This window comes from Xiphias gladius, chromosome 18 (genome assembly GCF_016859285.1).
Source record: "Xiphias gladius isolate SHS-SW01 ecotype Sanya breed wild chromosome 18, ASM1685928v1, whole genome shotgun sequence".
Classification (NCBI taxonomy): Eukaryota; Metazoa; Chordata; class Actinopteri; order Istiophoriformes; family Xiphiidae; genus Xiphias; species Xiphias gladius.
This window is the reverse complement of record NC_053417.1, coordinates 30,291,282-30,308,377: the sequence shown is the minus strand read 5'-3', so window position 1 is coordinate 30,308,377 and position 17,096 is coordinate 30,291,282. Positions and strand designations below refer to the sequence as shown.

Here is a 17,096-nt window from a genome sequence, read left to right as displayed (position 1 = left end):
TCACTGCCCCAAGTGAAAAAGTTCAAGTATCTCAGGGGTCTGGTTCACCCGTGAGGGTCAGATGGTTGCTGAGATCAACAGGTGGACCGGTGCAGAGTCAGCAGTGATGTGGAGTTTGTCTGAGATTGTTGGGGTTCAGAGGGAACTGATCCTGAAGTTGAAGCTTCGGATACACCAGTGGATCTCTGTTCCAGTCTCCAGTTTTGGTCCTGGTGTCTGCGTAGTGACTGAAACAATGAGATGGTGGATCCAAGCAGCTGAAATTCACCTTCCTCGGCAGGGGGTCTGGACTCTGACAGACAGGGTGAGGGGCTCAGAGATCCAGGAGAAGGAGGAGTACCACTAATCCTCCATGTTGACAGGAGTCAGTTGAGATGGTTCAAAAACACTGCAGGACCCAAATCACTCTCACCTGATAGGTGAAGATCTGCATTGACCTCCCAGGTGGGGTTGTTCCCACGGTAACCAGGACAGGCCCCTCCCTCTGCTTCCCACTGGGCTGCAGCTCACACACAACCCTGCAGAGACACACACAAAATTAATTTCAAAATGTCTCTGCATAATGTAAAACACTGTGTTAACCTGTGCATGTTACCTGGTGGAGATCTGGTATCCTTCAGGTTGGGGCGGACACTGAACACCTGCCACTGTGACTCCGCCCACCACATCCTGGTACCTCATCCCTAGATTTGACCCTGTGATCGTCACCAAGACTCCGCCCTCCAGAGGACCGGAGACGGGTAACACCTGCAGACAGACAGATGGACGGACAGACAGACAGGTGGTCAGAGAGACAGGTGGGTTGACAGACAGAGAGTTTGAAAGTTTTCATAGCAACAAACAAGACCTCTACAAACAGACGGACTGACTGATCAATAGACTCACCTGTGTGATCTGAGGAGGTGGGCAGGTGTCTGCAGGTATGCTGGTACATGATTGGTTGTAAATGCAGCTCGGAGCGGGGCTTCCTGGACACCACACACAGCCGTATTCCTCAGGTACTGCCCTACACTGCGAGCAGTCTGACTGGCCGGCTGAGCAGTCGTACAACTGGACTGCAGAACACAAGAGACAGATACGAATAAAATATTAGCCCGTGATACCTGTCTTACATACACACATGCACACACACTTGTGCTTCTATCTTTGCGAGGACAATCATTGACATAATGCATTCCCTACCCCCTAGCCCTAACCCTTACCTAAACCTGGTTCTAACCAGAACCCTAAAACCAGGTCTGAACCCTCAAACAGCCATTTGAAGGTGTTAGGACCGGACAAAATGTCCTCATTCCATGCAGTATATGACTCAACTGGTCCTCACAAAGATAGAAGTACAAGTACACAAACACACACACACACACACACACACGTGACGTTCTTACGTCGGACGCCAGGTGAGGTGTCAATGCGTCTCTCTCCTCTACGCAGATAGACAGGAGCAGAATACTGAAGCTGACTGACTGCATACTGAAACTACAGAGACAGACAGGTTGAGACAGACAAGTAGAGAGACAGACAGGTGAGAGAGAGACAAGTGGAAAGACAGAAAAGGAGAGAAAGGTAGAGAGACAGAGAGGTAGAGAGATTGACAGGTTGAGATATCAATTTTCATTCACGATTATCTGTTAATTATTGTTACAGTTAACTAGTAGTTATAAACTAAGAACACAAACCACTTTGTGTGTTACCTGGCGTGGGCTGCAGGTGAATGTGTGTGTGTGTGTGTTACCTGGCGTGGGCTGCAGTTGAATGTGTGTGTGTGTGTGTTACCTGGCGTGGGCTGCAGTTGAATGTGTGTGTGTGTGTGTGTTACCTGGCGTGGACTGCAGGTGAAGGTGTGTGTGTGTTACCTGGTGTGGGCTGCAGGTGAAGGTGTGTGTGTGTTACCTGGTGTGGGCTGCAGGTGAAGGTGTGTGTGTGTTACCTTGCGTGGGCTGCAGTTGAATGTGTGTGTGTGTGTGTTACCTGGCGTGGACTGCAGGTGAAGGTGTGTGTGTGTTACCTTGCGTGGGCTGCAGTTGAATGTGTGTGTGTGTGTGTGTTACCTGGCGTGGACTGCAGGTGAATGTGTGTGTGTGTGTGTTACCTGGCGTGGACTGCAGGTGAAGGTGTGTGTGTGTTACCTGGTGTGGGCTGCAGGTGAAGGTGTGTGTGTGTTACCTGGTGTGGGCTGCAGGTGAAGGTGTGTGTGTGTTACCTTGCGTGGGCTGCAGTTGAATGTGTGTGTGTGTGTGTGTTACCTTGCGTGGGCTGCAGTTGAATGTGTGTGTGTGTGTGTTACCTGGCGTGGACTGCAGGTGAAGGTGTGTGTGTGTTACCTGGTGTGGGCTGCAGGTGAAGGTGTGTGTGTGTTACCTGGTGTGGGCTGCAGGTGAAGGTGTGTGTGTGTTACCTGGTGTGGGCTGCAGGTGAAGGTGTGTGTGTGTTACCTTGCGTGGGCTGCAGTTGAATGTGTGTGTGTGTGTGTGTGTTACCTTGCGTGGGCTGCAGTTGAATGTGTGTGTGTGTGTGTGTGTTACCTGGCGTGGACTGCAGGTGAAGGTGTGTGTGTGTTACCTGGTGTGGGCTGCAGGTGAAGGTGTGTGTGTGTTACCTGGTGTGGGCTGCAGGTGAAGGTGTGTGTGTGTTACCTGGTGTGGGCTGCAGGTGAAGGTGTGTGTGTGTTACCTTGCGTGGGCTGCAGTTGAATGTGTGTGTGTGTGTGTGTTACCTGGCGTGGACTGCAGGTGAAGGTGTGTGTGTGTTACCTGGCGTGGGCTGCAGGTGAAGGTGTGTGTGTGTTACCTTGCGTGGGCTGCAGTTGAATGTGTGTGTGTGTGTACCAGGTGAAGGTGTGTGTGTGTTACCTGGCGTGGACTGCAGGTGAAGGTGTGTGTGTGTTACCTGGCGTGGACTGCAGGTGAAGGTGTGTGTGTGTTACCTTGCGTGGGCTGCAGTTGAATGTGTGTGTGTGTGTGTGTGTTACCTGGCGTGGACTGCAGGTGAAGGTGTGTGTGTGTTACCTGGTGTGGGCTGCAGGTGAAGGTGTGTGTGTGTGTTACCTGGTGTGGGCTGCAGGTGAAGGTATGTGTGTTGTCGTGTGTTTTCTCGACAGCAGCTGTCAGATTGAACTGGACTCCTTGGATTTCCACCACACACACATACTGAGCTTCATCCTGCAGACAGAGAATATGAATAAATGGAGAAAGGGACTGTGTCCAGTCTGGTCTAATCCAGAGCCACGGTCATGTAATAAATCAGACTGACTGGTCAGTTGTTGTTGATGTTATCTGCTGGTTCAGTTACTGTGTTATTCTTTCATATATTTGGTGGTAAAATCTGCATCCGCCACCCTCAGGATAAACAGACCCACTACTGACAGGACTCTAAAGGCTGAGACCCCATTTACACTGAATCACTTAATGTGTTCTGTATCAAGATCATATCCAGATCAAATTTAAGACTCAAATTTCACAATTCACCGTTTACAAACACACAAGCACAACTCACATACTAAACAGCTGTAATAACTGATAACACCTCCTATACACCTCCTGAATATACAAGTCTGCTCTTCAGTTTAACAATAATACTTGGTGTACCAAACATTGCTGCACAGTTTTAATGTGTAATACAACTCACATTCAGTAAATGCTGCCTAAAACGGCTTCCAAAATGGATTTCACCACTAATTCTGTCATGAAGCCTGTTGACTTATTTTGCTGTTTTACTGCATGGAAATAAATAATCTCACTTAAAATATTAAAGAAATGGTTCATCTTTAACTTTATGCTTTTCGTCTTTTATTCACCCAACTATTCACAGTAACAGACATTTTGACCAGAGGTGCCCAAACGTTTTCATGCCACTGTATAAATATATATATGTATATATATACACATACATACATATATATATATATATATATATATACATATATGCAGTTTTCAATCAGAATGAGTGAAAACGACATCGGAATGTCATTCGGACTAGATAAATGTGGTCGGATGGTATCAAAGAGAGGGAAGATGATCAGAATTGAGATGAACCAGAAGGCAGCATTGCAGATGTTCAGGACAGCTACAAATGGGATCCCTGAGGCAAATGGGAACCTTGAAGAGGCCGCAAGGACGTCAGCCACAGCCAAATACCTACACAGAGTAAGGCAGGTCCTGAAAAGTCGGCTGAATGGGAAGAACAAGATAAGGGTCATCGACACGTAAGCCCTGCCAGTCATCAGATACCCCGCTGGTATAATAAGCTGGCCAAAGAAGGAGATAGAGGCCACTGATATCAAGACAAAAAAGCTCCTCACAATGGATGGAGGGTTTCACCCCAAGTCCAGCACCCTGAGACTGTACACTAAGCGGAACGAGGGAGGCCGAGGACTGGTGAACATCAGAGCCACTGTCCAGGACGAAACATCCTCCAACATCCAGGCTGTTGGAGGAGGAACAATCATGGAGGGACAAGCCCCTACACGGCATGTACCACCGACAGATAGAAGAATTGGCTGATATCAAGAAATCCTACAGATGGATGGAACAGGCTGGACTGGTGAGGGGGGTGAGAGGGATAATTTTTTTTTATATACATACTAATATATATATATATAAAAAATACATTACAAATTACACTACAACCCAATTACACTTTTAGTTTAGTCCAATGACCTGAAGGTCCGATCCACGTAGACACAGATACCGACTCAAAGTTAACTGGGTCAGAGACACAGAAATGAAAGAGTCTTGTATCTCCTCTGGATTCCATTTGGTACCAGAAACCTAAATGAGTCTGAGTAAACGAGGTCTCAGAGAGTAAAAATGAACAAAAGTTGTTCTCACAGTGTAGACGTCCAGGTTTCGTCCCCATAACACCACAGTGGTGCTCAGGCCCATCGGCACTAAGGAAGAACTCTGCAGGGAGAAGACCAGGGGACAGGAAGTGGGACCAGGAGAGTCCTGCAGACAGACAGTAGAAAGGGTTAGTCAGGCAAACAGACAGATATTGACAGACAGAGAGATATGAGGGACAGACAACAGAGAGACAGACAAATTAAAGACAGACAGAAAAACAGATGGTAAGACTATCTCACTCTCTGGTTGAGGATGATGTGTTGGTTGGGACAGCTGTGGTTGTGAGTGCAGAGTTGATCCAGAGGACACCAGTTACACCTCCACACACTGCTGACACACGCCAGACACCTGAAACACACAGCATCATCATCACCACCATCATCATCATCATCATCACCATCAAAATCATCATCATTACCGTCATCATCACCATCGCCCTTAATGTAAAATTGTAAATCATCAGTGTACTGTGTGTATTCTTGTGTCTTACTGGGAGCTCTGGTTCAGTCTGCTCACTGCTCCACAGTCATAGAAGGTCATGTTACCTGTGGTGACGGTCACATGACCAAACCTCAGTGACACAGGCAGGATCATGTGATCTGGAAGCAGAGTCACAGGAAGTCATGAATCCCAATCAGTGAATCTTATACATGAATGAATCCCAACGTCCACCACTGTCTCACTCACCACTTCCTGCGGGAATGGGTGGGAGGAGCTCCGGCACAGGTGACTGACAGGTGATGCTCGTTCCCATGACGATGGCGGGCTGAGCTGGGAGGAGCCCGAATACGCAATACAGAGACTCTGCCTCCGTGAGGGTGGGAAGCTGGATGACTGACAGAGTTACCTTGGAGATGGACACAGAAACACACACATGATCAGATCAACATCAGAGGCTGAGGCGACTTGGGGCAGAGGTCTTCAGTGGCCCACTCCGGTTCTCCAGAACTGAGACCCCTCCAAGAAACTAATGAGTCCAAATTCTACTTAGTATAATCAGGTTGGGTAGGGTCTGGTTTTACTGCCGCGGTTCTCAGGTCTGTGTGTCCATATGTTCTATACCCGACTGGACCTGAATGGACCTTTTTGTCGCTCTTTCTGCATGAAGCATGTAAACAAATTATTTTACTTTTTATGACTTTGTATTCGTTCTTAAGACATTATTGTTATTAGATTTCTGCCCTTTTCCACCGCAGCTGCTTGTTCACTAATCAGATTAACTGATCAAACATCATGCTGCTACCCATGTTGGTGTTCTCTCTCTGTTTGGGTCGGCCTCACTTTAAATCAGGTCTAATTATCCTCAGGTTCATTTTGGATTGGGTCTAAAATTTTAGACCCTTGGAGAGCTCTATCTCAGGGTCACTACCGGTGTAGGGTTGGACCAGTGTTGGGCTTGTGTACTGTATCCGTTTCCAGTGGTTTGAAAACAACCTGGATTCTCTAGTACAGGTCTTCATGGGTCCAAAAACCTTTAATGGACCCATTGAAAACCTGCTGGAACCTGAAAAGCTTACATTGATTTTCAAAAAAGAGAGACCTGATCCAACATGGACCCAAGCAACCCAGACCTGGACTGAATAGACCAGAAGATAATTAGACCAAATCTAAAATTTGACTCAAATAGAGAGAGAACACCAACAGTGGCAGCAGCATGATGATCAATCAATTACTTCTATCAATGAAGCTGCAATATAATAATAATAATAATAATAATAATAATAATAATAATAATAATAATAATAATAATAATAATAATAATAATAATTCAACTCTTCAACTAATGCATTTATTTATCCTTCCTCCTTTGAAATGGCAGAGCTGCCACAGGAAACAGACACCGGCTCTGATCAGCTGCTGCGCTGCCTGAAGCTGTGGATGTGGTTACTGCTCGGACCACGGCTGCTGCTGTGGTTAAGTCTGTGGTTCAGGTTCAGTCTGTGGCTCAGGGTCAGTCTGTGGCTCAGTCTTTGGTTCAGGTTCAGTCTGTGGCTCAGGCTGTGGTTCAGTCTGCGGTGCTGTGGACATCTCTGCAGCAGCTAAACTGTGACTTTTTACTGTTCCAGTTAACATGAGCAGAGGAAGCATTGTTGAGGAAAGAGCAGCTTTGATACAACGCTCAGTCAACACAGCCACGTCAGTTCACTGCGCACGCACAACCTGCATATAGTTAGTGTGACGACCGTTATAAACTTATGTGTGACAGCCAGAATCACAACAACCAGAGAATAGACACCATCGTAGTTCTCATCACAGCTACAGTATGACCACTTTCCCATCGGCAAAATTGTCTCAGATTTTTGGACTCCACTGTAAATAAAGTTGATTTACACTGTGATGGATTATCTCTCTGCAGGTTGATTTGAATGGAAATGAGGTAAAACCAGCAGTTGCCTGGAAGGAAGGAAAATACATTTAAAAACTGGTGGATTATTTGGAAAAATCAGTCTGAGGAGCCGAATGTTCGGGAGGGATCCAAAGTCAACTAGAAAAACACTCCGAAGAGCGTAAACCTCTGCCAAGGCCAATGTCAAATAGCATACACCAGACTTGAGAGGAAAAAATTCAAATTCAAAGTAAATGATCCAGTCCGCGTCAAAATTGAATGGGTTCTTCCCTGGTCCATGCCCCATCCCTCCAACAAGTTCAGTGCAAATTGGTTCAGTACTTTATGCATAATCCTGGTGACAAACAAACAAACAAACACGAGTGAAAACAAAATCTCCTTGGCGTAAGTAGTCTACCTGTGTCTGCTCATCTTTGCTCTGATTGGCCGGCTGCAGGCTCTGCACTGTCACACACTGATTGGTCGGTTCAAAGCTCCAGAGCCAATGGTTGGACTGCAGGTGACGCTGACACTGATGTTTACGGGAACATCTGAACAAAACAAATACACAACATCATCAGATCTTTTAAAATGATGGTTTACAGTTGTGATTAAAGTCAAAACAAGGGAGCAAAACACCGAAAAACAGAGACAGAAAGAGAGACGGACAGAGAGACAGACAGACTTGAAGAGAGAGAAACAGACATAAAGAGAGAGAGAGAGAGACCTACCTTCCCTCCAGGACACACCAACCACAGTATGGATCTCTGACAGCAAGACAGGACTGACAATCTGTCTGTCTTTCACATGACGACACAGGAACCTTTGACAGCTGAAAAACAGATGGGAAAAAACAAAACGTCAGTTTGTGTTTAAGTTTAATTTATTTAACTCACCATAGGACAAGAAGACAGAAAGAAAGACGAGGACAGACGTGCAGGAGAAGAGAAAGACAAACAGACACAGAAACAGAAAAATATACAGAAATAATAATAAACCATGGATGAGGACTACTCTCTCTCACCCTGCTGCTGGTTAAAACGTAAACGTGCTGCTGGCTGTCATCCAATAGGAGGTCAGCACTGACGGCGCTGCCACTGTCCACCAACACACTGCCATACAGATCACCTGACCAATCAGTGCGCACCAACACCTGCAACACACACAGGTGAGTTACTTTAGTTCATATTAACGGCTGAAATTTGGACAAGTGAAGCTGATCATCAGAAGTGAACAGGTGTTCATCAACATGTATGATGTCAACAGAGGAGAGAAGCAGTGATGAGTGGAGCTGCACATTTCAGAACAGTTGTACTCATGTCTTCAAAGTATCAGGGATAATCAGGCAGAATATCTGAGTGTAAGAGTAAATTCCCAAAATTCAACACGTTGAATTTACATTGTATTTCACAGTGGTGATAATGTTGTGTCTCCCTGTCCAAGACCTTTAAGGCTTGTTTATAAAGTGACCTAATCGGTTTTAAAGCGGTCTTACTTCCTTCAGACTAACATGAAATACAGTAGTTGAGATGGGAAGACTCAGATACACCCTCGATGCCTCAACAGTAAGTGAATTTCTGATTTCGCATGTACTATATTGTAGCAAGAAACTGCCAGCAGGCGGTGCTGTTTCATCCCCAAAACAGTATTCTACATTGTAATGCATCAGCAGTGTACGTTGTGATTCAAAGTAAGGTGGAAAATGCAAACTATTACAAAATCTGGGTTTGAGAAAATAGTTGTTGCTGCTGCCCTGATCCAAATCCAGGGCATAGTTGCTCACGCAGAACTCACCAGAATCTAGACAAAGTGATCAGGTGAGTCTGTTCAAACATCAGAGACCGGATCCAGCAGGTCTGGACTTCTCACTGAACCCGCGGAGGATCTACCGAGAAACTTTTTCAGGAATTCTGTCACACTCCTCAGATTAAACGACCACACCACGATTCTTCGCTCATCACAGGTAGTCAGACATGACAGTGGCTGAACCGTGCTGCTGGTCCCACCTCAGCCCACCTGGCTGCGGGAATCCTGATGAATGATGCTCAGATGTACAGCCAGAATCAGCCCAGGTCAGACTCGAAGTGCTGATGCTGGGCCAACTGCTGCTACCTGCAGATGATTCTCAACACAAAACAGGCCAAGTCCACAGGACTAAAACTGGCAGCAGTGCCACACGTGGTCCTCCAAAGCCAGCACAGCCTTAGTTCAGAATACTGTGTCCAATTTCTGTAACTTCTTAAAACGTTACAGTCACCTCAGTCAACGATTGGCTCATTTGTGCAGTGGTCAGAAAGTAGGCAGTGTTTGAACTTCTCTCTCGGCTTTTCATGTAAACAGCTGAGGTTAACATTATGAATGTCTTCAGGAGAGACTGTCTGAACATGGGAGAAGTTCTCTTCGTGGATTCATGGTGTCGAGACGCCAAAGACACAAAGACTCAGAGTTGTCGGAGAGATCAGGGAGACAGTGTGATGCAGCAGGAGGAGGAGGTGACGGCAGGATTTAACCTGTGTTTTGGTGAACATGTGATCTACATCCTCTGTTCTGACTGGACAGTTGTTTTCTGACGTCAGCGCAGTACAACGCACCAGGCAGTCGTTTCTTTCCTGCTGCACAGTTTTTTTCCAGAGTACAGAATATCATTTTGTGGTACGTGTTGTAGACACAGTTTTAATAAGACAGTGTGTGTGAGCTGCCAGACTGATCCATACTTGGGTCCTGTATCTGAGCTTGAAGTGATTTTCTCTTCTGTTGAGGATGACAGTAAACATCTCCGTGTTTCTGTGCCATTAAAATAAGTCTGATCGGCTCAGCAGCTTCCATTCAAAACAGAAGCCAGTCGCTGTTCCAGTGTCTGAGTCTGAGTGTGTGAACGAGCTGAAAGTGTTTATCTGAACTGTTTCAGGCAGAGATTGGCTCCAAAGCAGAAACAGAGCAGAACAGAATGGTTAACATGTGCTGGAGTTTGCTGCTGATAACGTGCTGTTACTTTTGTTTGTGTGTGATTAAATATTAACAGGCTGAATCAAAGCTCTGCTGTTTACCTCACTGAGGCTCTGAGGCAGGATTAGACCTCATTAACACTCACACAGACACACACACACGTGTGCACACGCACACACACACACACACACACACGCACACACAGACACATAGACACACGTGCGCACACACACACACACACGCACACGTGCACACAAACACACGCACACAGACACACCCACACACAGACGCACACACACACACACACATACAGACATACACTCACACAGAGACACACACACACACGCGTAAACGCGCACACATGCACACATGCGCATGTGCACACAAACACACGCACACAGACACACCCACACACGCGTAAACGCGCACACATGCGCATGTGCACACAAACACACACACACAGACACACACTCACACAGACACACACACACACACACACACACAGACACATAAACACACAAACACACACACACACACACACAGACACACACACACACACACACACACACACACACACACACACACACACACGCACACACATACACAGACACACATGCACACTTGCACACATGCACACAAACACACACACACACACAGACACACACACACACACATACTGTAAATGTTTCAGGGGTGTCCTGCTGGATCCTTACCCAGAGTGCACCTGGGGGACCAATAACCAATCAACAACAAGAGTCTGAGCATGCTCCCCTGTGACACACCCCTCCATCACCCCCCAAGCTAAATGCCTGTTAGTCATCACATACGCATACACACACAGTGTATCATTGTGTGTGTTGTTTTGTTGATAAAGAGCCTCGGGGTACAAGCTGCTCTCTGTTCACTCTGTGTGTGTGTGTGTGTGTGTGTGTGTGTGTGTGTGTGTGTGTGTGTGTGTGTGAGAGAGAGATGTAAATGAGTTGTGTTGTGTAGCTGTGTTTAGTTGTTGTGTATTTTCAGCCTGGGAGGTGTTTCCTGGTGCAGATGCAAACAAACAGGAAACTGCTGATTTCTTCCTTCAGGTCCAGAGAAACACGTCCCAGCTGTGATCTGAAGGACCGTCAGGAGAAATACAGGTTTTCTACAACACTTTCCTGTTCACGTTCACACCTGGAGGCTGCCCAGTCTGATCTGATGGTCCCTGTAGCAGGTGGGAGTTTTGGGCCTTGCTCAGGGGCACTTCAGCTGTGGCAATAAAAGAGGGGGGAGGGCTGTTCTCTCACTTTCCTCACTTAGATTTAGCCTGCTGGTCGAGGAATCAAACCGATGAAAGGGAATATTGAAAAAGGCACAGCTAAAAACGACGCTGCTTTGGTAAAAATAACAACCAAAAAAATGTAATTTTCAATCAACAGTGAAGACTGAAATTTAACTGCTGCCTGTGACATCTGCAAGGAAATATCTGGTTAATCCTCCAAGAGTTAGTTAAGAGGATCAAAACCACTCATGTCTCTATAGTAAATATAAAGCTACAGCCAGCAGGCGCTTACCTTATTTTAGCATAATGACTAGACAGGGGGGCAATGTGTTACCTTTGGACAGAGCCTGGCTAGCTCTTCCCTCTGTTAACTGGCTGCTGCCCGTAGTTTCATATTTACTTTTCAGACACGAGTGGCATCGAGCTTCTCATCCACTCCCAGCAAGAAAATGAATGAATGTATTTCCCAAAATGTCAAACTTTTTCAGGTTGTCCCCCTGTCCCTTAGTAGCAGAGGCCTGAGGTATGATCACCTTGTGCAGTCGTCCTTCCCTGTCTCCTAGGAAGGTGATGGTGTGTCCTGCCTCTGTTGCCGTGGTGACGGCGGTGAGCTGGGTGGTGGAGGTGAAGGTGGGCGTGGCTGGGAGCGGCACAGCGCTGGCGATGGGGTTCGGGGTGTGTTCCCCCCCACAGGGGTACTCCGAGAGAGAAACCTTACAGATAAATGAAGAGGGAGAGAGAAAGAAAGGGAAAGTAATTCATCTTAATTGGTCTTCAAAGCTAAATTACACTTAGTTAACTTCTGTTTCTCCCAGAGGCTTTCTGTCATTGGTCTCTCTGACAAAATGACACATCGTTTTGGATTTTTTGTCCATATTTGAAGTTCAATCTCAACTCTGTTTCTAAAAATAGAGTAAGCACAAATATGACGAAGATGTAAATTCCGGAAAAATGACCCTGAATTACCATGTAAACAGTGGAAACCCCCTGGTGCTGAAATGAAGTAACTACTCTTGGGGAACCTCTGTGACAGAGACGACACGTTCATTAATGTGTTGCTCTAACAGCCTACACTCTCCTGGTTCAGTCTTTCCACCAGATGTTGAAGCAGCTGCAGGGATCTGTTCCCAATCAGACTCCACAGCATCAGAGAGGTCCAACACTGATGCTGGTTATGAGGTCTGGCTGGGTGTTGGATGGGGTTGAGATCAGGGCTCTGTGCAGACCAGGCGAGTTCTTTCACACAAACTGGGAAAACCATTTCTTTATGGAGATGCCAGTGTCTTGTTGAAACAGAAAAGTAATTGTGAGCTGTAGAGTTAAGACTTCTCTTCGTTGGAGGTAAAGAGCCAAACAAGGACAAACAGGACCATGACCAAAAGTATATTGCTACTTCACTGGTCCAAATAACTGGAAATTTGAACCGCACTGAAGATTCGTGAAAAAGTTAGAATTTGACTGAACATTGTATTGTGGCTTAACTAGCAAGCATGATGCCATAAGTTATGTTTCTTCTCCAGTTTGAGAGACAAAACTGGAAGCGAGAGTTTTGTATCTTGATATAGTCTATACTCAAACCCAAACTGTTGACACAAAGTTGGAAGCAGTTTATCAAACAATAAATGGAGAAATCTCTGTCTGTCCTTTTCTCGCCAACTGCTCATCCGATCGTCTTCAGACTTCACTGTGTATTGCTGAGGACCCAAGGAATCGCTGTGTTGACTGTGAAGGTTTTTGGACGAGCGGTCCTCAAGAAACATAAAAAGAGAAACATTAAACGACAGTTGGCTAGAGCTGAGGGAACTTCTCTACACAGCTGATGCCATTGATGAGGACAACTGCGTGTTGCACAGATGACTGCGCTCATACAAAGCGTGGTTTCCCCCGTTAAACAAGCTGCAGCTACAAAACCTCACGCAGGATCATGTAAAGTGTGGGACTACTTTAGACAGAGACCCAAGTTTTGCAAGCTGGAAATGGCTCATCACTGCAGTACAACTGCTCCGCACGGTCACTTGAAGCAAAAGCATCCCAGAGGACTTTGTTTAAGATGCAGTGACAGCAAGGCAGCAACATTTTGTTTACATTTTGCCCACCCCAAGCATGATATATCAGGATTATTAACAGGAGGAACAAATCATTTATGCACCGCTAGCTGTTATGGTAACGTAACAGGACACCATACGTTGCCTATTTTCTGTTTCCTTTAACCGCCATGAGCGAGAAAATGGCTTCAACTAACGTAAATCGTTTCAAACATTTTCCCTACTGAAGCAAAAAAAACAAAAAATTTCCACTGATTTTCTTAACTGCATATTACTCCAGTGGTGAAATAAATCAATGTTATAATCATTTTAAGTTTTAAGTCAAGTTCTTCAGTAAAAATACTGATTCTCCAGTTCAGTAAAAGAGTTACGATGACACACAGTGATTAAATTAATCTACACTCACTTACCAGTTTCTTTGGTACTCCTACATAAAACTAATGAAGTCTAATACAGCAAGCCTGTAATAAACCTTCATTAGGATTATAATGTTCAGTTTTCTATTTAAACTGTTTAAGAGGATGTTACTTTATTGTAATGGTCCTTTTGGAGGCTTTAATTTGTGGTGCTGTTGAACTGTACTGGGTTATACTGAGGTGAGGTGTTTTTTATATTTTGTCAACCTAAATTCATATAAATAGGATGGATAAAATATTAGGAACACCTCTCAGTATAACACCTCTTTCAAACAGATTCAATAAAAACTGAACATCATAATCCTCATGAAGGGAGGATTTATTACAGGCCTGTTGTATGTCTCACAACAGTCCTTTTGAATTTATGTTCCAGTATTTTCTGAGCAGGTATCTGACAAATAGGATCGATTGTTATTATTAATATCAATACACAGCAGTGAAGTGGAAATTAGATGATGATAATTAGATGACTGAATAAAATATTGAACGCTTAAAGTGTAACTTCACCTCAGGCTCTGAGCCTGACTCCACCCACACCATGATTTTGAAAAATGCTAAAAAGTGGGCAAGAAGCTGAGAAGGGGGGCAGGGGGCATAGATGTGTGAGGTACAAGCTGCTCAGTGACGGCAAGGCACCTGTGCTAGAGTGCTCTCTGGAGGTGGAGGTCTTTTCCCCTCCAGAATCCCCTGAGGCAGACATTAGTGTGGTGGAGGACCACGGTGGTCCCGAGCTGTATCAGTTTGAGCTGTTGGCTCCAGTCCCAGTAACGCCCAAAGCCGGAGCTCTTGAAGTCGAGCATGCAGGTAGAATAGCTTTCTGAAAAATGCCAACTGCAAATGTACATAGCAGTGTGTTGCGATCGAGGGACCTGCTGCTATCTGCAGCTACTGCCGAGCCATTTGAGGGTCTGAAGGGAAGACTGCAGTCCGGAGGCGCTGCAGCCGTCACAAGCACAAGTCTGAACCAGTGCACCAGAACGGAAAAAATACTAAGTAGAGAGTTAAAAAACATAGTGTGAACTCCTGTGAATGATGAGTCTGGATCAGTATATATTTGAAAATGAGCGCGGTTTCACAGACTCCCACTCAAGGACGGGTGCTGGGGCAGGTGGACTGCCCCCCCCCCTCTGATTAGAGGGCGTTAACAGTCTTTTGTTGATATAAATTTCATGAAGTGAAGAAGTCCCAAATGGTTGATTCTATGTCAGCATTGAGCTTGAAAGGTTCAGGATGATTTAAAACAGTAGATGGCGTGTTGAGTCATTTTCAACCCATGAAATACTGATTTTTCTAACTTTGGCAAGAAATGCCAACATCAACACCAGCACTGATGTGTTTCATCACAGTACAGTCACATCATTTAGTTTACAGCTCAAAAAACATGGTTAGGTGTGCAGCACCTCTTTAATGAGACAACAAGCACGTTTTGAACGGGCACTGCACTAGTTGTCTCAAACACTGAACCAACACTACGAATGACCCCTCTGTGTGTGTCTCTCTCTGAGCAATGAGCAGCTCAACCAAAGAGCTGTTTCATTTTAATTATAGCCGACTAATACTGGATTTTTGAGGATGATACTGATATTAATATTTGGGAGTTTAAAAATATCAGCTGACAGCATAGTTTTTTAAACACAAACAAAAATCTTGATACAGATCCCTTCAATTCATTTTTTCATCAACATGCTCCCTGGTGAACAAACTCCCTGAATGGAGACACTGTTTCTAAATGAACTCAAACATCTTTGACTTTTATGTACTGATATCTGCACTAACTTGATATCACTTGATATATCTGCCTGCCAGATTTATCAGTCTAGCTCTAATTTTAATAGTTCTTATATCCTGAATAGGTTCAACTTTCCAGTTTTACATTACAGGGTGGAAATGTAATTTTATGTTGCAGGAATGTTTTTTTAATCTTCTTTCCTTTGTTATTTATCATCTCATAACCCCTCAGATTTATCTTGGGACCCCTTTGGAGGGTCCTGATGCTCAGGCTGGACAACACTGATCTGAAATGTCATTGTATGGAGAGACATTAAGAATTAACTTCATTTCAATTAAAAGCCCCAGACCAGACCCCAGGACCAGCTCTGGACTGAGAAGTGATTTGACACAGTGACCACACTCAGTACTGTGGCAGGATCATGTGACGCATACTGACCCATAAAATCATTTTTCCCATAAACAACGGAAAAGAAGCAGCTTTAAAACATTTTACTGAACAGCACAAACACTGAAATTACTCTTTTTGTGATCAGAATTTGATCCATTTGGTCTAATAAAATTTGGAAAATCTAGAAGAGCTGCCAGAGAAGGAACCTACTGAGCATGCTCTATAGGTATGCACTTTCATTTGTAGGGCTGTCCAGGTACTTTTTTACATACAAAGGTTTAAAGTTATATTACAGGTGTGAAGTTTTACTTCTGTAAAACACAAAAAGACTAATGTGTCCATTGACCTTTAAAACTAAAATTCACTGCAGTTTGATCTGTGTGTGTGTGTGTGGGGGGGGGGGCTTGTTTTACTATATCCATGGGATCCGAAAACCGGGATACCACTATACTTGTGGGGTCCAATAGCTTTGCCGGGACCAAAATACCACAAGTTTCAATGGCTGTTTGAGGGTTAAGATCTGGTTTTAGGGTTTAGGTTAGAATCAGATTTAGGTTAGGGTTAGGGTAAGGGTTGGGGTTAGGGGCATTCAAAATGGCAGCGTAGCACATTTTTGAGCTCTTCACCACAACATTGATAGTTTTGACTATTTTCGCAGACTAAGTCGTATCAGTCTAGATATTCTAGGAATTTGGTATCTTAAATGTGTACTGCCCTCCAGGTGAGCCCCTTAACTTCCTCACAGATGCAATTTTGAAGTTAGCTGATTTGCCGACCAAGAGCATTATTATGGGGGGCGATTTTAACTGCCCTCAGAACCCGTTGATTGATCGGTTTCGGAGTGGTCCCTTTTCTGCTTCTCCATTGACAAAACGTATTGCTGGTTTTTGTGAAGAATTGGGTTACGTGGATGTGTGGAGAACACTTCACCCTGCAAAGAAAGAATACACTTTTTCCCCTAACCCACATAAGTGCTATTCGAGAATAGACTACTTTTTCACCCCCGAAACCATGTTAAAATCAGTTGTCTCTTCCAAAATTGAAAATATTGTTATATCTATCATTCAGCTGTATACTTACATGTTGAGCCTAAAAATGCTAGAGGACAGACTTGGCACTGGAGGCTGAACTCTTCCATTTTAAAAGAT

The 17,096-nt window shown here is 44.8% G+C and overlaps 1 protein-coding gene across 1 annotated transcript in view; it reads right to left on the bottom strand.

Moving 5' to 3' along the window:
* Positions 1-17,096, bottom strand: part of plxnb3 (plexin B3) — a 99,954-nt gene that overhangs the window by 19,430 nt on the left and 63,428 nt on the right. The window contains exons 5-17 of the mRNA XM_040153248.1: positions 11,902-12,081; positions 8,189-8,317; positions 7,896-7,996; positions 7,583-7,715; positions 5,526-5,685; positions 5,329-5,437; positions 5,078-5,186; positions 4,827-4,943; positions 3,045-3,158; positions 1,386-1,476; positions 886-1,055; positions 596-747; positions 413-518 (exon numbers count right to left, since the gene is read on the bottom strand). Coding sequence (XP_040009182.1) covers positions 413-518; positions 596-747; positions 886-1,055; positions 1,386-1,476; positions 3,045-3,158; positions 4,827-4,943; positions 5,078-5,186; positions 5,329-5,437; positions 5,526-5,685; positions 7,583-7,715; positions 7,896-7,996; positions 8,189-8,317; positions 11,902-12,081 — 1,671 coding nt within the window. The remainder of the gene's footprint in view (positions 1-412; positions 519-595; positions 748-885; positions 1,056-1,385; positions 1,477-3,044; positions 3,159-4,826; positions 4,944-5,077; positions 5,187-5,328; positions 5,438-5,525; positions 5,686-7,582; positions 7,716-7,895; positions 7,997-8,188; positions 8,318-11,901; positions 12,082-17,096) is intronic.